The sequence below is a fragment of the Balaenoptera acutorostrata genome, chromosome 3, assembly GCF_949987535.1.
Source record: "Balaenoptera acutorostrata chromosome 3, mBalAcu1.1, whole genome shotgun sequence".
In the NCBI taxonomy this organism is placed as follows: domain Eukaryota; kingdom Metazoa; phylum Chordata; class Mammalia; order Artiodactyla; family Balaenopteridae; genus Balaenoptera; species Balaenoptera acutorostrata.
This window is the reverse complement of record NC_080066.1, coordinates 107,382,947-107,406,905: the sequence shown is the minus strand read 5'-3', so window position 1 is coordinate 107,406,905 and position 23,959 is coordinate 107,382,947. Positions and strand designations below refer to the sequence as shown.

General features: G+C 42.2%; 1 protein-coding gene across 8 annotated transcripts in view; it reads left to right on the top strand.

The window, feature by feature from the left end:
- Positions 1–23,719, top strand: part of STXBP6 (syntaxin binding protein 6) — a 335,859-nt gene extending 312,140 nt beyond the window's left edge. For 7 of the 8 annotated variants that reach the window (XM_057544156.1, XM_057544157.1, XM_057544154.1 and 4 more), the window contains 3 exons: positions 3,352–3,483; positions 15,073–15,230; positions 20,647–23,719. In XM_057544156.1, the coding sequence (XP_057400139.1) occupies positions 3,352–3,483; positions 15,073–15,230; positions 20,647–20,670 (314 nt within the window). In that variant the 3' untranslated portion in view covers positions 20,671–23,719. The remainder of the gene's footprint in view (positions 1–3,351; positions 3,484–15,072; positions 15,231–20,646) is intronic. The other variant, XM_007180666.2, reaches the window with a different exon arrangement.
- Positions 23,720–23,959: the final 240 nt, after the last annotated feature.

The window sequence follows — 23,959 nt, the reverse complement described above, 5'->3', positions numbered from 1 at the left end:
CCTCGCCTCCAACTGTAATAAAAGCAGAGAGCTGCCGATCATCACTGGCTTATTGCCATACATACCAAAGACAGAGAACAAAATCAATTTTACCAAACTTAGAGGCACTTTAGGTGGTTAACCTCAGAAGTGTTCCCTCTTTGAAGCTACATTTCAGCCACCCTTCTGAGAACAAAAGAGAACCAAAAGAAGTATCCTTGAATTCATTCTCCTGATGCCCTATAACTCCTGGAAGAACATGTTCATAAGGACCAAGTTTCAATGAATATTAAAAGACTGGTGGGGCTTCCCTGGTGGTGCAGTGGTTAAGAATCCGCCTGCCAATGCAGGGGACATGGGTTTGAGCCCTGGTCCAGGAAGATCCCACATGCCACAGAGCAACTAAGCCCGTGCACCACAACTACTGAGCCTGTGCTCTAGAGCCCATGAGCCACAACTACTGAGGCTGCACTCTAGACCCTGTGAGCCACAACTGCTGAGCCCGTGTGCCACAACTACTGAAGCCTGTGTGCCTAGAGCCCACGCTCCGCAACAGGAGAGGCCACCACAATGAGAAGCCCACACACCGCAATGAAGAGTAGCCCCCGCTCGCCGCAACTAGAGAAGGCCCACGCACAGCAATGAAGACCCAACGCAGCCAAAAATAAATACAAATAAATTTAAAAAAAAAAAGATGTGAATTTCTTTACATATCCTGAGTTTAAGTGTTTAAAGGACGTGAATAAAATCCTAAGTGTTTGACCCTTGCCATTGAAAATACTTGGACAGTGAACTGAAAGGAGGGTATGCACTCATACCTTTTATAGGACAGGGAGGGTCCATTGGGCTTTCTCCTGAGGTCTTAGCTATGGCACATGCCTTTGACCTGGGAACAGGCTGAGGTTCCACTAAATTACTTTAACATCGCCAGCAGAAGAGAATCGCCTGATAGAATGGTCCATTCTTCTTCCTTTGGTAATGCCAGCAATAGATAACTCCAAGGTCTCCTTCAAGTAGACTTTTGAGTTTATGGGTTTACAAAGTATTCCTGAACTCTGAGTCCATTTTTCTTTGTCATCCAGCTGCAGGAAACAAACAAGTTTCATGGTCCCTGAAATTAGCCACCAACTTAAGACAAAAGATAATTCTGGAACTGCCACTCAGCATGCTATATCTGTTCTGCTGCTCTATAAAGCAAGCCTTTTTAATGTAATTATATGACTAGTCCATCTATTGCTAAAATGATGAGGACAGCCTGGATTGATTTATTTTTCCTGCTTTAACTTAGCAATCAGTATACTTTATTGTAGCATTTCCCAAAACAGATTCTGCAGAAATCCACCCTAAGATAATCTATGCAGAAGGAACCTGTGAGTAAATATATTGGGGAAATTCTGCTAGCAGATCTTTCCTGCTCCCACCCCTACCTTCTTTTGATTACAATTTATGTTAGTATATTAAAGGTTTTCCAAAGTTCTGCAATAAAGGAACCAGACTGGCATTTCATAAAGTCATGTACCATAGAATTGGGCTTTCTATGTAGCACTTTTTTAAACCACAGAACCACTTTGGGAAATGCTGACATAGTTGTTCAGAGCTTTGAGGTCAACTCTCAGCTTCTATGTATTCAGCTTTTTTAGAGTCCATATATAAGTGAGGTCATGCAGGTTTTTTTCTTTCTGTGTCTTGCTACCATGGGCAGGGAGGTGGAGGAAATGGGAATGTGTTGGTCCAAGGGTACAAAGTTGAAGTTATGTAGGATGAATAAGTCTAGAGATCTAATGCATAGCATGATGACTATAGTTGAATACTAGAAGTTTGCTGAAGAGTGATTTCAGGTGCTCTCACCACAAAAAAAAAAGGGAAAAAAATGGTACCTATGTGAGAAGGCTATGTTAAAATTAATTTGACTGTAGTTATCATTTCACTATGTATATGTATATCAAATCATCATGTTGTACACCTTAAATATATACAATTTTTATTTTACAAAATGATTTTTTAAAAAGAGCTTCGGGGCCTTCCCTGGTGGCGCAGTGGTTGGGAGTCTGCCTGCCAATGCAGGGGACACGGGTTCGAGCCCTGGTCTGGGAGGATCCCACATGCCGTGGAGCCACTGGGCCCGTGAGCCACAATTACTGAGCCTGTGCGTCTGGAGCCTGTGCTCCGCAACAAGAGAGGCCGCGACAGTGAGAGGCCCGCGCACCGCGATGAAGAGTGGCCCCCACTTGCCGCAACTAGAGAAAGCCCTCGCACAGAAACGAAGACCCAACACAGCCATAAAAATAAATTAATTAAAAAAAGAGCTTCGGGGTCAAGATCTAGGTGACCTTGGGCAAGCTATCTCCCTGACCACTTATTTCCTTAATTGTAAAGTAGGGTAAGAATATATTTCTTTGAGGAATTTCACAGTTTAACATAGCACTGCACATAGTAACCATTCAGTGAAATGTAGCAGTTTCTGCAACTAGCTGATGTTCACACTGCATCCGTGCCCAGCATGGGTTAACAACTCTTCCTTTTGGAAAGCTGATGTAACATAACCTGGATTTGTAACAGAATTTATCTGATTAGTCACTACCACAAAAGTACAAATGAAATTTTAAAATTTAACAGTTTGGAAGAATCTCCCATCTCTAAAGGGGCTCCTAGAGGTTGTCCAACATTGAGATGCAGCTGTGTGATTAGTATTGATTAGTCAATGTAATGTAGAAAGAACTTGGTAATTTACCCAAGCTCTCAGATAATTAATGGAGTCTGTGAATTAAGAACTAACTTGTTTCACCAGGTGGAACTTTGCATTTAATCACTCTGTAGAAATTAATATCATTATTATTTAAATTATTATTCATTTATAAAATGCTTAATGCAAGTCACAGTCCTAAGCAGAAACCTCCTTGGAAGTATCACAATTACCATGCAACTGAATTACCACCGACAGGGGTGGAGATGGCTGCTCATCTCAGGAAGCAGAAAAGTATGTACACGGTTCAGAGAGCCTTTAGGACTGAAAAGGGACCCTGCCATCAGGGAACCAAGTTTCCACGTGACTTTTCTTGTCTTTTGCTCATATGGCCTCTAATGGTAGAGAAGCTGACCAATGAAGATTGGAAGTAGAAAAAAAAGAACATCTTGAGTGTATCCTATAGATTTATACCTAAATTAATCTGAATGTCACTAATACTGGACCAGGCTTAAGTGAACCTTATGTCTACCCATGAAAATACTCTTGGTAAAACAATTAATACAGTAGACAAAGATAGAATAGGAACTATTTAATCTACTCAAGGAATAAATTATTATTGAACACTTTGGGTATACAATATGAGAGTTACTCATGTTCCTGGACTACTAACAGTTTGCATATAATAGATCTCCCTGGGGAGAGGAACCAAGATGGCGGAGTAGAAGGACGTACTCTCACTCCCTCTTGCGAGAACACCAGAATCACAACTAGCTGCTGGACAATCATCAACAGGAAGACACTGGAACTCACCAAAAAAGATACCCCACATTCAAAGACAAAGGAGAAGCCACAATGAGACGGTAGGAGGGGTGTAATCACAGTAAAAATCAAATCCCATAACTGGTGGGTGGGTGACTCACAGACTGCAGAACACTTATACCACAGAAGTCCACCCACTGGAGTAAAGGTTCTGAGCCCCACATCAGGCTTCCCAACCTGGGGGTCCGGCAACAGGAGGAGGAATTCCTAGAGAATCAGACTTTGAAGCCTAGTGGGAATTGAGTGCAGGATTCGACCGGACTAGGGGAAACAGAGACTCCACTCTTGGAGGGCACACACAAAGTGGTGTGCGCATCGGGACCCAGGGGAAGGAGCAGTGACCCCAGGGGAGACTGAACTAGACCTACCTGCTAGTGTTGGAGGGTCTCCTGCAGAGGCGGGGGAGGGGGGGCTGTGGCTCACCGTGGGGACAAGGACACTGGCAGCAGAAGTTCTGGGAAGTACTCCTTGGTGTGAGCCCTCCCAGAGTCTGTCACTAGCCCCACCAAAGAGGCCAGGTAGGCTCAAGTGTTGGGTTGCCTCAGGCCAAACAACCAACAGGGAGGGAACCCAGCCCCACCCATCAACAGTCAAGTGGATTAAAGTTTTACTGAGCTCTGCACACCAGAGCAACAGTCAGCTCTACCCACCACCAGTCCCTCCCATCAAGCCTCTTAGGTAGCCTCATCCACCAGAGGGCAGACAGCAGAAGCAAGAAGAACTACAATCCTGCAGCCTGTGGAACAAAAACCACATTCTAAGAAAGATAGACAAGATGAAAAGGCAGAGGGCTATGAAGGAACAAGATAAAACCCCAGAAAAACAACTAAATGAAGTGGACATAGGCAACCTTCCAGAAAAAGAGTTCAGAATAATGATAGTGAAGATGATCCAGGACCTCAGAAAAACAATGGAGGCAAAGATCAAGAAGATGCAAGAAATGTATAACAAAGACCTAGAAGAATTAAAGAACAAAACAAACAGAGATGACCAATACAATAACTGAAATGAAAACTACACTAGAAGGAATCAATAGCAGAATAACTGAGGCAGAAGAACGGATAAGTGACCTGGAAGACGGAATGGTGGAATTCACTGCTGCGGAACAGACTAAAGAAAAAAGAACGAAAAGAAATGAAGACAATCTAAAAGACCTCTGGGACAACATTAAACGCAACACCATTTGCATTACAGGGGTCCCAAAAGGAGAAGAGAGAGAGAAAGGCCCAGAGAAAATATTAGAAGAGATTATAGCCGAAAACTTCTCTAACATGGGAAAGGAAGTAGCCACCCAAGTCCAGGAAGCGCAGAGAGTCCCATACAAGATAAACCCAAGGAGAAACACACTGAGACACATAGTAATCAAATTGGCAAAAATTAAAGACAAAGAAAAATTATTGAAAGCAGCAAGGGAAAAATGACAAATAACATAGAAGGGAACTCTCATAAGGTTAACAGCTGATTTCTCAGCAGAAACTCTACAAGCCAGAAGGAAGTGGCATGATATACTTAAAGTGATGAAAGGGAAGAACCTACAACCAAGATTACTCTACCTGGCAAGGATCTCATTCAGATTTGATGCAGAAATCAAAAGCTTTTCAGATGAGCAAAAGCTAAGAGAATTCAGCACCACCAAACCATCCTTACAGCAAATGCTAAAGCAACTTCTGTAGGTGGGAAACACAAGAGAAGAAAAAGACCCACAAAAACAAACCCAAAACAATTAAGAAAATGGTCATAGGAACATACATATTGAGAATAACCTTGACTGTAAGTGGATTAAATGTCCCAAACAAAAGACACAGACTGGCTGAATGGATACAAAAACAAGACCCATATATATGCTGTCTACAAGAGACCCACTTCAGACTTAAGGACACATACAGACAGAAAGTGAGGGGATGGAAAAAGATATTCCATGCAAATGGAAATCAAAAGAAAGCTGGAGTGGCAATTCTCATATCAGACAAAAGAGACTTTAAAATAAAGAATGTTACAAGAGACAAGGAGGAACACTATATAATGATCAAGGGATCAATCCAAGAAGAAGATATAACAATTATAAATATATATGCACCCAACATAGGAACACCTCAATACATAAGGCAACTGCTAACAGCGATAAAAGAGGAAATCGACAGTAACACAATAATAGTGGGGGACTTTAACACCTCACTTACACCAATAGACAGATCATCCAAAATGAAAATAAATAAGGAAACAGAAGCTATAAATGACACAATAGACCAGAGAGATTTAATTGATATTTATAGGACAGTCCATCCAAAAACAGAAGATTACACTTTCTTCTCAACTGTGCACGGAATATTCTCCAGGATAGATCACATCTTGGGTCACAAATCAAGCCTCAGTAAATTTGAGAAAACTGAAATCAGGCTTCCCTGGTGGCGCAGTGGTTGAGAATCTGCCTGCTAATGCAGGGGACACGGGTTCGAGCCCTGGTCTGGGAAGATCCCACATGCCGCGGAGCAACTAGGCCCGTGAGCCACAACTACTGAGCCTGTGCTCCGCAACAAGAGAGGCCACGATAGTGAGAGGCCCGCGCACCACGATGAAGAGTAGCCCCCGCTTGCCGCAACTAGAGAAAGCCCTCGCACAGAAACGAAGACCCAACACAGCCAAAAATAAATTAATTATTTAATTTAAAAAAAAAAAAACCTGAAATCATATCAAGCATCTTTTCTGACCACAATGCTATGAGATTAGAAATGAATTGCAGGGAAAAACACGTAAAAAACACAAACACATGGAAGCTAAACAATACGTTACTAAATAACCAAGAGATCACTGTAGAAATCAAACAGAAAATCAGAAAGTACCTAGAGACAAATGACAATGAAAACACGATGGTCCAAAACCTATGGAATGCAGCAAAAGCAGTTCTAAGAGGGAAGTTTATACAAGCCTACCTCAAGAAACAAGAAAAATCTCAAGTAAACAATCTAACCTTACACCTAAAGGAACTGGAGAAAGAAGAACAAACAAAACCCAAGGTTAGCAGAAGGAAAGAAATCTTAAAGATCAGAGCAGAAATATATGAAATAGAAACAAAGAAAACAATAGCAAAGATCAATAAAAGTAAAAGCTGGTTCTTTGAGAAGATAAACAAAATTGATAAGCCATTAGCCAGACTCATCAAGAAAAAGAGGGAGAGGACTCAAATCAATAAAATTAGAAATGAAAAAGGAGACGTTACAACAGACACCACAGAAATACAAAGCATCCTAAGAGACTACTACAAGCAACTCTATGCCAATAAAATGGACAACCTGGAAGAAATGGACAAATTCTTAGAAAGGTATAACCTTCCAAGACTGAACCAGGAAGAAACAGAAAATATGAACAGACCAATCACAAGTAATGAAATTGAAACTGTGATTAAAAATCTTCCAACAAACGAAAGTCCAGGACCAGATGGCTTCACAGGTGAATTCTATCAAACATTTAGAGAAGAGCTAACACCCATCCTTCTCAAACTCTTCCAAAAAATTGCAGAGGAAGGAACACTCCCAAACTCATTCTATGAGGCCACCATCACCCTGATACCAAAACCAGACAAAGACACTACAAAAAAAGAAAATTACAGACCAATATCACTGATGAATACAGATACAAAAATCCTCAACAAAATACTAGCAAACAGAATCCAACAACACATTAAAAGGATCATACACCATGATCAACTGGGATTTATCCCAGGGATGCAAGGAGTCTTCAATATACGCAAATCAATCAATGTGATACACCACGTTAACAAATTGAAGGATAAAAACCATATGATCATCTCAATAGATGCAGAAAAAGCTTTTGACAAAATTCATCACCCATTTATGATAAAAACTCTCCAGAAAGTAGGCATAGATGGAACCTACCTCAACATAATAAAGGCCATATACAACAAACCCACAGCAAACATCATTCTCAATGGTGAAAAACTGAAAGCATTTCCTCTAAGATCAGGAACAAGACAAGGATGTCCACTCTCACCACTATTATTCAACATAGTTTTGGAAGTCCTAGCCACGGCAATCAGAGAAGAAAAGAAATAAAAGGAATCCAAATTGGAAAAGAAGAAGTAAAACTGTCACTGTTTGGAGATGACATGATTCTGTACGTAGAGAATCCTAAAGATGCCACCAGAAAACTACTAGAGCTAATCAATGAATTTGGTAAAGTTGCAGGATACAAAATTAATGCACAGAAATCTCTTGCATTCCTATACACTAATGATGAAAAATCTGAAAGAGAAATTAGGGAAACACTCCCATTTACCACTGCAACAAAAAGAATAAAATACCTAGGAATAAACCTACCTAGGGAGACAAAAGACCTGTATGCAGAAAACTATAAGACACTGATGAAAGAAATTAAAGATGATACAAACAGATGGAGAGATATACCATGTTCTTGGATTGGAAAAATCAATATTGTGAAAATGACTATACTACCCAAAGCAATCTACAGATTCAATGCAATCCCTATCAAATTACCAATGGCATTTTTTATGGAACTAGAACAAATCATCTTAAAATTTGTATGGAGACACAAAAGACCCTGAATAGCCAAAGAAGTCTTGAGGGAAAAAAACGGAGCTGGAGGAATCAGACTCCCTGACTTCAGACTATACTACAAAGCTACAGTAATCAAGACAATATGGTACTGGCACAAAGACAGAAACATAGATCAATGGAACAGGATAGAAAGTCCAGAGATGAACCCATGCACCTATGGTCAACTAATCTATGACAAAGGAGGCAAGGATATACAGTGGAGAAAAGACAGTCTCTTCAATAAGTGGTGCTGGGAAAACTGGACAGCTACATGTAAAAGAATGAAATTAGAACACTCCCTAACACCATACACAAAAATGAACTCAAAATGGATTCGAGACCTAAATGTAAAACCGGACACTATAAAACTCTTAGAGGAAAACATAGGAAGAACACTGTTTGACAGAAATCACAGCAAGATCTTTTTTGATCCACCTCCTAGAGTAATGGAAATAAAAACAAAAATAAACAAATGGGACCTAATGAAACTTCAAAGCTTTTGCACAGCAAAGGAAACCATAAACAAGATGAAAAGACAACCTTCAGAATGGGAGAAAATATTTGCAAACGAATCAATGGACAAAGGATTAATCTCCAAAATATATAAACAGCTCATGCAGCTCAATATTAAAGAAACAAACAACCCAATCCAAAAATGGGCAGAAGACCTAAATAGACATTTCTCCAAAGAAGACATACAGATGGCCAAGAAGCACATGAAAAGCTGCTCAACATCACTAATTATTAGAGAAATGCAAATCAAAACTACAATGAGGTACCACCTCACACCAGTTAGAATGGGCATCATCAGAAAATCTACAAACAACAAATGCTGGAGTGGGTGTGGAGAAAAGGGAACCCTCTTGCACTGTTGGTGGGAATATAAATTGATACAGCCACTATGGAGAACAGTATAGAGGTTCCTTAAAAAACTAAAAATAGAATTACCATATGACCCAGCAATCCCACTACTGGGCATATACCCAGAGAAAACCATAATTCAAAAAGACACATGCCCCCCCAATGTTCATTGCAGCACTATTTACAATAGCCAGGTCATGGAAGCAACCAAAATGCCCATCGACAGACGAATGGATAAAGAAGTTTTGGTACATATATACAATGGAATATTACTCAGCCATAAAAAGGAACGAAATTGAGACATTTGTTGAGACGTGGATGGATCTAGAGAGTGTCATACAGAGTGAAGTAAGTCAGAAAAACAAATATTGTATATTAACGCATGTATGTGGAACCTAGAAAAATGGTACAGATGAACCGGTTTGCAGGGCAGAAGCTGAGACACAGATGTAGAGAACAAACGTATGGACACCAAGGGGGGAAAACCACGGTGGGGTGGGGATGGTGGTGTGCTGAATTGGGCGATTGGGATTGACATGTATACACTGATTTGTATAAAATTCATGACTAATAAGAACCTGCAGTATAAAAAAACAAACAAACAAAACAACTAATAAAAAAAAAAGAAGATATAGTGTGTGTGTGTGTGTGTGTGTGTGTGTGTGTGTATGTGTATATATATATAGACAATGGAACTCAGCCATAAAAAAGTGAAATCTTGCCATTTGTGACAACATGGATGGACCTTGAGGGTATTATGCTAAGTGAAATAAGTCAGAAAGAGTAATACAAATACAGTACGATTTCACTCATATGTGGAATATTTTTTAAGTTAAAATTAATTTTTAAAAAAATGAACAAGCCAAACAAAAGGAAAACAGACACATAGATACAAAGAACAGAGTAGTGGTTACCAGAGAGGAAGGGGGTTGGAGGAGGATGAAATAGATAAAAAGGGGGTCAACTGTATGGTGACAGATGGAAACTAAGCTTTTGGTGGTGAGCACACTGCAGTGTATACAGAAGTGGAAATATAATGGTGTACACGGAAGGAAGGATGGACACTTTTGGACACACACCCAATATTGAAAAGGGAAATAACTGAATAAATTACAACAGTGTTATGTAGCCATTATAAACAGTATTTTCAAAGAATTTTCCATGACATGGGAAAGTACCCACGATAGGATACAGTACTAAATATATATAGTATGGCCTCAACCATGTTTTAGAAAAATATAGACAGAAAAATTACTAGAATAAAATGTACCATAAATGTAAATGTGGTTATCTCTAAGCAATTGAATACTACACGGTTTTATTGCCTTTTTATAATATGTGTAATATGTATTCTAAATTTTCTATAGTAAGTTGTTTTAGCTTGTAATAATGACAAGATGTTTTCTTTTGTATTATGGCTTTAAGAAATGCTTTAGGAACTGCTACACTGAAGTCTTCATTCCATACAGTTAATGCAGACTGTATTAATCTCAAATACAAGAAAATTCCCATGGAGAGCCAATGTAACAGTGAGTAAGAGAACTGGCTCTGGAGCTGGGCTTCCTGAGTTCAAAACCTAGCTCTGCTCTTCACTTACTGTGGGATCCTTGGCGCACTGCTAACCCTCTCTCTCTCCGTTGGTGCTCCCATTGGTAAAAATGGGATCAGTGATATGCCATCGCATAGGCTGTTGTGAGGAGCAGATTTTAGTAAGTGCCTAGAACATAGTAAGTGGTCAGGCAACTGCTATTTTTGCATTGGATTTAAAAACTATTTAACTTCTGTTATTTTTATATCTTGCAGTTGTTTATTTTAAGGCTGGTAACAACAGATTTTTTACCAACTTTCTCTTCACTTTCACTATAGCAAAAGCATTCCCCTTTTTGCATTTTGTTGTTGACTTAATTCATTGAATGCCTGGCACAATCTCTAGGTGAGATAGCTGGCTTCATTAGACACAGACTAAACCCTTAGTCATTTGGCAAGTTTAGAATTTGAAGACCTAGTTAGATCATGTAACAGCATCAGTCACGTGTCCAACCCTCTGCTAAGCCATGGAGAAATCATTAGAATGATGATATATTTTTCCTGCCTCTAAGCCAACCAACATTTATTGAGTCTCTCCTATGTGCCAGGGATTGCAAATACAAAAGTGAGAAAGGCACAGCCCCTGCTTTCAAGGAGCTCACACTAGATACCCAGCAATTACATGCATTATGATAAATGCACCATTTGAAATAGACACAAGATAATGTGTATGTTGGGGGCAACAATGGTTTAGGGTGGGCTAGACATGACAGTCTTTCCTAGGAAAGGGGTCTGAAGTGTACTGAAGCACATAGGAGTAAGCGGGAAGGCTAAGATGAGACTCAGAGTTCACACAGAGGTAGCAGTAAGCACAAAAGCATACAGGTAAAAGAAACATGACACATCTGCGAAAATTTAGGTAACTTGGCAAGGCGTGGGATTGGAGATCGCTAGGGAGAGGAAAAATGGATGAGGTTCTAAGATGAGCTGAGAGTGAGGCAGGGCAAAGTTCTCAATTTTATCTTGGAAGCAGTGAGAAGATGGTAACGAATTTGCCTTTCTAAAAGCGTACTATAGAAATGTGTGGAAGATGAACCAGAAAAGGTGTGGGGACACCTAACAACAAAAGGCTCCTGCTATATCTCTGAAGGCAAGAGGGACTGGATCAATACAGAGATAATGAAGCTGGTAAAGAGGGCAGAGAGTAGAGAGCTGGATAGCAGGTGACGTGTAGTTGTATGTGGTAAAAGTAAGGGAGGAATCTGGACTGGACTCCCAGATTTCTGAATTGAGGAGCAAGCCGGGCAGATAGTGGAGTTATTGACTGAGCAGGGGACCCCAAAGGAAAAGCAGGTGTGATAATGGGGTCAGGTGTAGACATAGCGAATTCAAGATGACTTTGGGTGACTCACCTGAAGTTGCCCAGTAAGAAAACATGGGTCTGGAGCCTCAGCAGCACAACCTAGAAAAAAAGCAAAAATTTGGTCATTGAAGCCATGAGCTGAGTAGAATTGTCCTAGGGAGAGTCTGCAGAATGAGAAAGAGAAGAGGGCCAAGGACAGAACCCTGGAGTTACAGCATTTGCAAGATATCAGAGAGAATAGAGTAAGCAAGCGGGAGACCCGAATCTAGAGGAGGAAGATTCAAGATTTAGGGAATGGTCAACAGAGTGAAAGGGTGCCCTCAGGGAATATATAATCCAGCTGGGAAATCATTGCATCTGTGGGTGAAGAAATGAGGTAGAAGAGTTGCCCATGACTGTACTTGATCAATCACCCAAGAAGGATATAGACAGCTCTTACAAAGTTGAGAAGAGAATGTAACTGACCTGAAAGGCAATGGGACTTCACTGAGCCTGAAATACAGGTAGAATTGAAACCAGAGGACATTTCAACTGAGGTGATGAGATTTGTTCAAATCCATCCTCGTGGCTGAAAATAACTGAAGGTGGATTTTTTATTGACAGTGGTCAGCAGTGTCATCACTGAATAATGAAGACAGCATTTGGTTCTCTTCTAGTTATAACAACTCTTGGTTAAACGGTATCATGTAAAACTGGGTGCAGTGTTGATCTGACGTCTGTACAAGATTAACTTTAAGAAAGTCATGACAGGAAAACAGTATGGCTCACGCAAAGCAGATTCATTCTAGAAACACAGATGTGTCTTACTTTGAGGGCACCATTAGGGTCAGTTCCGATGGGAAAAAAACCTATCCTGGTTATATACCCTCTTGATTTTATGATAACTAATTCTAAAATCCCTTTGGTTTAATGCAGCTGTTCCTGGCTGTGGAGTTGCAGGTACCCTGCCCCATCTTTTCTCTAGCCTCTGGCGGCTAAGCTGTGGGCATGTGGAAGGAAGCAGGAAGGGGAGATTTTCTTGTGCCCTCCCCCAACTCCTCTGCACCTTCAGTCCCTTCACTGTCTTATTCTTTCCCATTGGCCTGTTCCTTCTTGGGAGCACCTGGCTTGCAGTGCAGCTTAGGCAATAACTCTTCATTTACCAAGAGGAAGAGGTTTCTTTAGGACAGAAACAGTCAGGCATTACCTTGGGAAATAACCTGTCAAAACCTATCTATGGTGGTCTTCTCACAATTCTGTCATAGTGATTGCTTTCCATGACCAACGCCACACCTGCAGAGAGGAAGGTACAGAATAAGGAAAAGGCATTGGGAAAGCAGGTTCTAGTGCTAGCTATGTCACTTCCCTAGTGACATGATCTTGTGGAAGCCCTGAACCTCACCTAGTCTCAGTCTTCTCAATAGAATTTCTGTGACAATCAAATGAGACAATATTTGTAAAGATGCTTTATGACTGCAAAATGCTATTCAAATATTAAGCAGTGGTGATAGGCTATAATCATAACCATGATATGAGGGCAAATGGGAACCCAGATTTCTCCTCCTAAATCTGTTCTGAAGACCTAGACAGACATTCCATTCCAACCCTTGCATTCAGCCAGTTTCTCCAGAGCCACGTCTCCTCTGTTAATCTGTGCTGACTTATCTTGGCTCCAGTAGTGCTTGATGCAGCTGGGTAATAGTAAGCTAACTCCATTCTCCTCCCCTTAGTGCATAGTGGAAGCCCTTGAAATCACCCCTAAAGAAGAAAACTGGAAAACAATTTACAAAGTGCTTCCTCTGGGGCAGGCACTTTCTTTGCCTGAGATCCTTTTCCACAAACCACAGACTGTTCCCACAGAGGAGAAATGAGGGAGCCTTTGCAGCTGAGACCAGTGGAAATTACGTTTCTATTAAAAGCTGTCTGTGGCTAGATGTATCCATCCCAGGTACAAAGTTAAATGATGTAATAAAAACTTATTCAAAGACATAAAGCTATTCTATAAAATGCCATTTAACTATTTTCCACTCAGCATTAACAAAATACAGCTATAAATCTCCTTTGGTTGTAATTTGGCAAGTTTCTAGGTCTCCGTGGATTATGCATCTGCCAGTTTGTCACTGTTGAATTCTCTTTTCCAGTCCTGGTAAATGGGATGTCAGGGATGCATAACCATTTGAAATGTGATGGTTTTCAACTTTCTCAGTATCATCATTCATGAATCTGGGAATGCTAAGTTCCTTCTAGGACAGGTTTCTGTCACTGTTTTTTTTTTTTTTTTTTTTTAATATTTATTTATTTATTTATGTATGTATGTATTTATTTATGGCTGTGCTGGGTCTTCCGTTTCTGTGCGAGGGCTTTCTCCAGCTGTGGCGAGCGGGGGCCACTCTTCATCGCGGTGCGCGGGCCTCTATCGCGGCCTCTCTTGCTGTGGAGCACAGGCTCCAGACGCGCAGGCTCAGCAGTTGTGGCTCACGGGCCTAGTCGCTCCGCGGCATGTGGGATCCTCCCAGACCAGGGCTCGAACCCGTGTCCCCCGCATTGGCAGGCGGATTCTCAACCACTGCGCCACCAGGGAAGCCCCTGTCACTGTTTTTTACCTGCTGGCTAAGTACAGAGCTGAGGCCCCATATTTCATATACTTGAGATCAGAGGCAAAGAGGCCCAGCCAACCAGGCCGTGGCTCGGGATTCAAGGTTGGGAACTGACGTATCTCCTCTGAACTTTGAGACTGATCGATAGCTTCTTACGTGGGGCTATGCATTTAGGGGTGAAGGGGTAAAATGGAAGGGAACAGTTGAAAGGAATACAGAGCATCCTATCTGGAGAAGTTCTGTACCCCCAGTTTTCCTGTGGTTATCCATCTAAACCTCAGGTCAAGAGGAAATGCTCATATGATCCAGATATGTCTCACTGAACTTGCCTAATTCTATGGACTTGTTAGGGTTTCCATCTACCTTTGCAAGCCAAGTCCTAAATTCAGATGGACCCCGCTCTTCTGAGCCTTACCCAAGAGAATGCCGGTAGAATGGAAATGAGTGCTGTCAGTGATGGGGCTGCGAAAGAAGCCTTCAGCACTTGCCCAGGTCCTACAGTCAGTGGGTATTCTTCCTAAAAGTGAGTCAGTCGGACCAAGTCAGAAGAAAAGTCGACTTGTTTCCTAGACACTCGAGGCCTTTCCAGAGTCTGACCCACCTTGCTTTTTCGGGGCGCTCACCCTGGGTGGGGGGTGTCACTGTAGGTCAGCCGAGCCAGCTTCTCATGTTCTTCCTGTTCTCTTTCAGGAAACAGCATCCTCCATTCAGCGGCCGACAGTGTGACCAGTGCAGTGCAGAAAGCGAGCCAGGCCTTGAACGAGCGCGGGGAGCGCTTAGGCCGCGCAGAGGAGAAGACGGAAGACATGAAGAACAGCGCCCAGCAGTTTGCAGAAACTGCACACAAGGTGGGTCCCGCAGCGCGGCCAAGGGCTCAGCTCTGGGTTGTCAGGGAGCTTTGGTGCCCAGAACTTTATTTCAGTATGTTTCCCATGTGGGAGGCACAAAGTCAAGCCTTTTTTTTTTTTTTTGGCCCCTGTATACAGTTTCCTTCTGCTACTTAGTAAGTACCAGAGTTGGGAAGATTTCTTCTTGGACCTGTTTCTTTGGTTATCTCGTTTCTGCTGTCTTCAGACCTGTCTCTGACCCCATATCTTTGGGAAATGTGGACCATCTTTACTTCCTACCCAGAAGTTTAAGGCTCAAGTTTCAGGGAACAGGATGGGGGTGGGGGTAGGACAGGTTTAAGAATATCCCTCCTCTGTTAGCCAGTGCTTGAAAGAGGACTGTGGGCTCTTGTGCTTACTTTTCCATGCTGTCCCTTTCTGGTCATGAGCCTCGCATCCTGTGTTCTTATCTCTTTACCATATAAAAAGCAAACTCTAGTCCCAGGGCACCTCAGGGCTAGTTTCCCCTGTGGAGGGGCCTTGGACCTCTAAGGCTGACCTGACTAGTGCAGAGCTGCCTGCAAAATTCCCACCTGCCTCTGGGTCCAGAGAATGGTGTTTTCCACATGCCTCAGGTGTACACATGCACATTCACATATGCACTGAAAATGTGCCTTTCAGAAGGGGAAGGGGGAGTTTTTATTGGCAGCCAGCTATCTAAGGCAGTCACAAACCAAAGGAAAGAGAAGCCCTGTTGGTCAGGTGATAAAAGAGGATTTATTACTGTTCTTGTACTTTGGATCAAAGGGCAGCTCTTTTTTGGCTAGTGATTTGAATTTAGGTTTCCAGAAACAACTTTTGCTGATAATTGTTGGCATGTCAGACTCATGATCTGGCCTTTCAAGATAGGCTTTTCAGGTGACCTTTGGGGAAAAAATTAATTTGCTTCAAAAGAAAACCCCGCTTTTGTTGAGGAAACAAGAATGGACAACCTGAAAAGCAACGGGAAAAAATCTATCCAGCTGAGCCAGGCTGGCCCCTTCCCGAGGCGTGAGCCCAGGCCCGACTGCAGATCCAGATCTGAGTGGATGCATCTAGCCTGCCCTTCCTGCATCCCCTTTGCACAGACCTGTCTCGTGTCATCAATTCCCTATCATGACAGTGTCTTACTGTACTGCTGCCTTAGGGGCCCATTTGGAGTTCAAACCTGGCTGAAAATGCAGGCAGCCCTGCTGGGGGCCAGAGCCTGTCTTGCTGCGGCTGTCACAGAGGGAGCAAGCTCAGAATTATGGTTCCCCTCATCCCTTCTGCAGCCTTTGTGATACAGAAATAATGATGGAGTGGAGATGTTAGAATTCCTACCCAACTTCATTTATAGCAACAGCCACTGTAGTGATTTAAAAGGGGGATGGGCAGTGGAAGTCTGGGGAAACATTTAAAGTGTTGATTTGGAGAAGAGAAGACTACAGGAATTATTTTTTAATTGTATTCAGGTCTGGGAAGGGCGATATTGCAGCAATTCTCTTTCGTGTCTTGTTATACAGAATAGAGCACTCAGTGGTGCACTGATAACATTCTGCTAAAATAAGAGTTTAGGTTAATGATTAGGCCATGAACCAGGTTACCAAGGAAGTCTGTGAGATCATTCTTCCTAAGGCGAGTAGACAATACCTGGAGGTCATCCATGTCACTGTCTGCCTCAGAGGAGGTCATACAAACACTGGGTTGGATAACCTAACCAGATGGCCAGAATTCTTGGCCCTGGTCACCCTGTTTCCCTGATACTGTGGCCAAGTTTGCTAGGTAGTTGGGAAGACAGTATGATATGGTAGTTAACATCTTGTGTTTGATTTAGCAACTCCATGACCTTGGGCAGGGGCTTAATTTCTCTAAGCCCCAGTTTCCTCATCAGTAAAATAGGGCTAACTGATAATAGTACCTTTCTCCTAGGGTGTTGAGAGAATTGAATGCATTCAAACCTGTAAATTGGTTAGCACAATACTTGGTGCATATAAACCTCAGTTAGTATTAGTTATAATTGTTTCCATAAAAATGGTTTCTGCTGAGCCTGCTGCAATCCATCACATGATGAGCACTGTAGAGGGTTGGAGAAATGTGACTGAGGATCCCAGCCCAGGGGTGGGGAGGGACTGGTGGTGAAGATTCTGTGCCTCCGAAGGGGGGTGGGAGGGCCTCCTGCTGAATGCTGACACTTTCTAAACACAGAGCAGCCCTTGCAAACAGGACCTGTCAGAACAGAAACTGATTAGGCCACCAAAGGCACTGGCTTTGACCACTGGGAGGACTGGTACCAGCCAGTTACCTACTTCTGTAGAGATGGGCGCGGCAGGGGGCAGTCTCCACTCGCTTTGGCTTCTTCTCCTGTGGGTGGCGTCAGGGTGGGGGGAGGAGCTGCTAGTGTCTCTCAGTGTGTTTGAGGGAGTGGGAGAGAGACACAACAATAACCAGACTTGCAGTTTTCTAAAACTGCAAGTCTGGGATGTGTGCTTATGAATCACCAGCATGGGCAGGACTCCTCAGGAGGAGGTTGCCCTCTTGAGATAAGGTGTGGCTATTTTCCCAGGGACCAGGACTCCTGATTTGTCCCACTAGTGTAGGCTGTCCGTGAAGATGTCATTTCACTGGCCGAGCCCCTACCAGGCCTACTGGTGAGGAGAGAGTTCAGAGGTGGAACCCAGGCCTTCCACCACTGCCTCCCCAAACATGGCTCTGGTGACTCATAAAGAGTGGGCTGTGTTTAGACGTCGAGACACAGTGCACTTGTTAGAGCCCTGACAGAGAAAGGCAGTGCCGGGTGACAGTTCCTCTGGGCTCCCTGGTTGAACAAGAGCATGCAACCTCAGCTGGAGAGTAGGGCACACCTTCTGGATTGCAATAGAAGAGGCTATCTCTGGCTTTCTCGATTTTCCCAGGACTCCTACAGAGACCCAGGTACGTTAGTGAGTGGATCACCTTTGTAGGCGCCTGCCATCAAGACATGCGGGCGCTTGGCTCCCGCAGAGCCAATGGAAAGGTGTCTGCACCCCCTTCTCCCCCAGCTCTGTTCAGCCTGGCTTGGGAAGCGTGGTTCCTTCCTGAACTATGAGCTTGGTACAGTCTCAGACCTTAGGGAAGTCCAGCTCAGCCGCAGAGCAGGCCTGCTCACTCTCCTCTGCTTCAGAAAGTGCGACAGTGCAGTGTGCGCAGTGCTTTGACGCCTGCCTTGGCTGGTGAGTCAGCAGGCGAGAGGGATACCCACACCTAGGCATCCTCAGATGCTGTTTATTTCCCACAGAAAAGAACAGTGATCTGCCCTGTTTTGCACAAGCGCACACTTGTAGGGGAGGGAGTGGTGAGTGGCATTTCCCTCCCTGGCAGGGAATGGCTGCCTCTGTCCCCACCACGGTCATCTACTCCCTGGGGGTCTGAGCGAGAAGGGGCCTCAAGAGTCCAGGCCCCTTAAAAAATACCCCCTGTATGAGTAACAACTTTTTCTATTATTGTTGTCATTATTATTTAGATGGAGTCATTTACACAGCTTTGAAAGAGAAAGCTTTCCATGAAACATGAAGAGAACAAAAATATAGCAAAAGGAAGTTTTTAACTTCTCTTCTGTAGAAACTCTGACATCTACATTAATCCATAAGCATTTGAGTTGGAGATGATATTTACAGACATGAGGAAACTGAGGTACGGAGCAATTGTGGCTTAGAGCTCAAGGTCATACAGCAGATTTGTAGCAGGGAAGCAGCAGCACCGTGCCTTCCATATTCTAAAGCTTCTAACTCCCAGGAAGTTAAAGAAAAAAACAAAACGAGGTAGCGTGGAAATGATGCGCCTTTCTGCAAAAATACCTCAAATGGCAAAACGTCCAATCCAGCTGTACTTCTGCGGAGCTGAACTGGCACGGCCCCGCCCGCCCGGGGCTCCCCTTAGCGCCAGTCCCAGCTGCACTGGAGAGGTGACCAGGGTCTGGCCTGAGAAGCAACACGATTGCTGCTGAGGATTAACGACTGTGGGTAAATTGGCAAAGCCCATTAGCTGAAGGTTAACAGCTGAGTGAATAACAGGACATCAGCACTGATCAAATATTTATGGTTGGTATTCATTATGCATAACACTTAACAGCTCTGTGTTGATTTGAATGGTCCACACTGCTAAATAATGTATTAAAACTAGAGACAGAGCAAGAAGTGGAGGCCGTACAGTGGAGGGGCTCAGAGTGTGGCCAGGGAGTGGGACGGATCTGAGAGAGCGCCCCGGCTCTGCCATTTCCACCCACCATGTGTCCTGGACTGTAAAGTCTTCGAGTTCAGGAGTTAGCCTTCTTGGCAAAAACCCACAGCACTTAGCACAGCAGCCTGGACACACTCAGGGCTTCACAAACACCATCTGACAGTTGACTGGCTGTTGGCATCAGCACTGCAAAAGGTCGTTGGGGGTCTTCACTTAGGCTGGCTTCACCAGGTACAGGCACCTGGAGCTCTTACCAGCTGACGTTGCCCAAGTAGAGACTAATTTAGCGACACGACTACCCCCAGTAACTCCAGCCCCAACGTCAGGGATTAATCCCTAATATCAGACTCTAGACACGAGGGATCACAATTCAGCCTCAACCCTGCCTTCTGCTTCACGATCAGTGTATGGGCTCCTTGGAAGGGATCTGGCTAAGGAAGGCAATGTCAGATTAATTTTATGTTCTGTACCTCCATACATTTCCTTAAATATATTATCATGGGCTCCAGCTGGGCTTGGGAAGCTATTGAGTGATACAGTGGTATTTGGTGTTCCCATTTATAAAGATCTAACATTTCAATAAACCACATTTTTCAAATACCAGTGGGAGCAGTAAGTCAAGGTCTGAATTTGGTCTATTGTTCAGTCCTGGTTGGTAAAACAGTCTACTATTGTTCAGTCCTGGTTGGTAAAACAGTCTAATTGTCAAGTGCTTTGGACCTGGTTGAATGTCCAGGATATTACGTGGATTATTGCAGCTTGTTTGTTTCTCTACAGTTGGTGATTTTTAATACTTTACGAGATGTCAGTAAATACATTTGGAGAGTGTTGGTCTTCCTGGATAACTAGTAACCTGGGAGCCCAGAGGCCTTTGTTTCTAGGGTAGGTCACTCATTCTGCCTCTACTTTGCCTCTTCCATTTGCTCCTTCAGTGGCATGAAGGAACATCACGTAGCACCCTCCCTGACCTGGACACATACACCAACAACAGTACTGTAAGGGGGAGTAACAAATGCAGTGCTCAGGGGACTGTTTAGGGACATGCTACACATTTACTAAGTACCACTGTGAACTGTAGTGGTGATCTGCCACAGCAAGGAGAATCTTGGTGTTGCTTCTCATCGTGGATGTGGGCAAGGAGCAGCAAACAAACTCTCCCCGCTGCTGATAACATCTTACTTTTGTCCCTTTCTCTCCTTAGCTTGCCATGAAGCACAAATGTTGAGAAACTGCCTCTCCTGGTGACCTCTTAAGAGAAAGTGAAGTTTGTTCAGCTGTTTTTACAAGAATTCTGGACCTCCGCTTGCTTCTTTTTTTCCCAAAATGTGGACCTTTAGGTTATTTTTCCTTTTCAGATGTTAATATGAGAGAAAAGATGTTGTGTTTATACATTTCCCTAATAATCTTGCTAAGAAATGCTGCAAGCATCAGCTTTATTTTTTTCCCACTGTGTGTATGCGTGTGTCTGTATGTGTTTTCTCTTTAAGGCTTTTTTTTTTTTTTTTGGTAGTTTGAATATGAAATTTGGACCAAATGATATATTGAGCTAGGTCTAAACTGTATTTTTTTCCTGATATTAAGCAGGAAGCCATTTTAATGTGGTGACGTCAGATGTTATTGTTCCTGGTTGGAAATAAAAGTCAAGCAGTGATTGGCTTCACTCAGTTTCTTAGCTACTCTTAATCTGAAGGTTAAGATTCTATATCCTGAGACACAAATCTGTATTAGAAAAAACAATTGGATTTATCAGGGGAAACAGCAGTCTTAGATTTTGCTTTTCGTGTAGTAACTTCTTGCATGAGCCATCACCAGCATTCAAAAAAACAAATCAGAATCACAGATAGAAATCTACTTTCTGAGCTACAGTTTAAATTCTTTCATTACTTGTTTCCAGGCTGATTATTTAGAATTACCGTATAAAGGATAAAAATTTGAGATTAAAGACCTAAGGAAAAGCCTATTTAAAAACCTCTGTGCATTCATGAATATTTCTTTGTCACTGTCCCAAATTACGGTAGCTGGTCTTGAAAAGAGCTTGGATTTTTATCAAGAATTGATTTGTCCAGATAAAGGTCTGTGTAAAGGATAATGTGAAAAGATACTACATTTAAAATCTTTTTTCTTTTCTTTTTACAAAGTCATGCCTGTTTAGAGACGCCTTCATAATGTCCTTGGGAAATGGCCTTCGGTTCTTGGTATCTGATTTTTGGAGGTTTTGATGTTGTTATTGCTGTCTATTAATCTAATTTAAAGTGTGGGTTTTTCTTGACAAATTGCATTTCATGGCAATTGCAACTTGCCTGGTCTGACATAAAACAGCACAGTCATAAAGCCTTTACATTGCAGTCAGACTGAATGAGGTTGGTTCATACAGCTCCTGATTTTGTATCACTCAACACAGGCCTGGATTTTCGGTCTAGGAGTTTGGTTTCTTAGAAGGTTAAAATGCTAAATATAAAAGCTGTGTGCTTTGTCTTTCTGAAACAAGGAGGCAAGCTGTACATCCCAGATACATTCTCAGCCTCCCGCTGCGATGCATTGATTTTTTTAAGCTGCCTGGATCTTTAGGACCCCTTTCTATTCCTTCCTACCCATTGAGGCCATGTGTATTGTAGGCTCTTACATAGCAGCATATGATGACTTTGGGATTATTTATGCTGATTTAAATAGCTTAAGTTCTCCTGATAAAGCATTCCCAGGGAGATAGAAAATTGGGCTATTGTGGGGAAAAATGATCTTAGTCACTATGTGTCAAAAGGGAGATGGGATTTGCCAGAGACAAATTTCTGAATCCTCTTAGGGAGATGATCCAGTTCAAGAAAACTCTATGTAAAATTTATAGGGTAAACTATATAAGTTTACTATAATATTTTGTACTTTTCTTTTGGTGTCTTAAAAGTGTAAAGAAGCAAGGAACTTGCTATCTGGTGAGTACCATTAGAAGCATTTACAATTTCTAAGAAAAGCTGAAAATATCACACCAAATAGGTTTTCTTTGCAGGCCTCAGTATAGAAAATGCACGTGCGCACGCGTGCACACACACACAGATATATTCATCTTCCCAAATTGAATTCTAGCTTCAGATAGATAGCTGGTATAAATAATTGAAATGGTAAATCTAAAACACCCTGACAATCAGCCAAACTCAATTTGTCGCCAAGTATCTAACAACAGTGTATGTGAAGCTGCTTCTAAAGTAGCAGAGGGTGAGGTCATAAGCATACTGTGAAATTTGAGATTTTTTCCTCTCCGGTAGACTTGTGATAGTTACTCTTCATAAATGTAAGTACTCCACATCTTGCCCTCTTTTCCTCACTCTCTGCTTATCCTTTTAGACTTAAGTCTTCTTGGAAATGTCCTGGATTTGAAGAAAGCCTATCTGCATTGTTATTACCTTCCTCTATTGATTTGCTTCCAGGCTGTGGTCATGTCCTTGACCTCCCTGTGTCCAAGTCCTACTACATAGGGCTCTGCCCACAGAGAGGCCAAACAGCAACCCCAGTCCCTCCTGGACCTCCTGACTTCTTGCACAGGAGCGAGCCCTGTGATGACATACATGAGGTTCTTTGCTATCCTTTTGTAGAAGGTGCTTCAATACAAAATATTAATACAATCTAACCTAGAGAAAATTGCTAAAATGACTCACGTTATTTGGGACCAATTCAGTGGCTTGCTAAAAGACATTTCATCTCTTTGTTTCATTTCTGCACCTCACTATTGAGTTTTGGAAATACTACATTTCAGTGAAGGATTTCTTAAACTGTATTGACAACTCGTAAAGAAAAGAGACTTCCCAGTGTTCTCACTTCTTCCTGGAATGTAGCTGTAGTATTCTTCCCTAGCACTATTAAGTACCTGTGTACAGGAAGTAGACAGTGATTCAGGTTAATGTTTCATATTAAAGAAGGTATTTGTAAAATGTAACAAGATCAATGTAGTTAACTTTTTTAAGCTCTGAAAAAATAAAGGTTATGTGTTAGACTTAAAATTACAGTGAAATCTGTCTTAATACTACTTTTGTGGCTAACAAAAGTTATGCATTTATGTAAAAATATTTACAGAATGCCCACAACAAAGGATATTAAAGATAGGTTTCACTTTTAATTTTTAGAATTGTGACACTGCTGATGTCTGTTGTACAGTTATTAATTCTTCAGAAGTTCCCTAAGATGTCAAATATCATTTTTGTTCCTTTCAGAGACAAGTAACACCTGCTCTGTGATTCACTAATACAGCAAACTCTATAATTTTGTCATTAAATATTTGAACTCTGTGATGAAAGTTCGTTTCTCTCAGTTATTTGGGAAATCTCTCAAACACTACCAGATAGGTAGGCAACGTCACACTTTTGTTGCTAATGGGAAGACCCTGTGTGCCTCCAGGAGACCTAAGAATTGGGATTAGCATTCTGATAACATTTCTTCATGGACATTCTAATGGGAGAACTTGAAATGTAAAAATGACTAAAGAGCTAACTAACCTTAATTTAGACAATGAGCTTCTATCCAGCAAG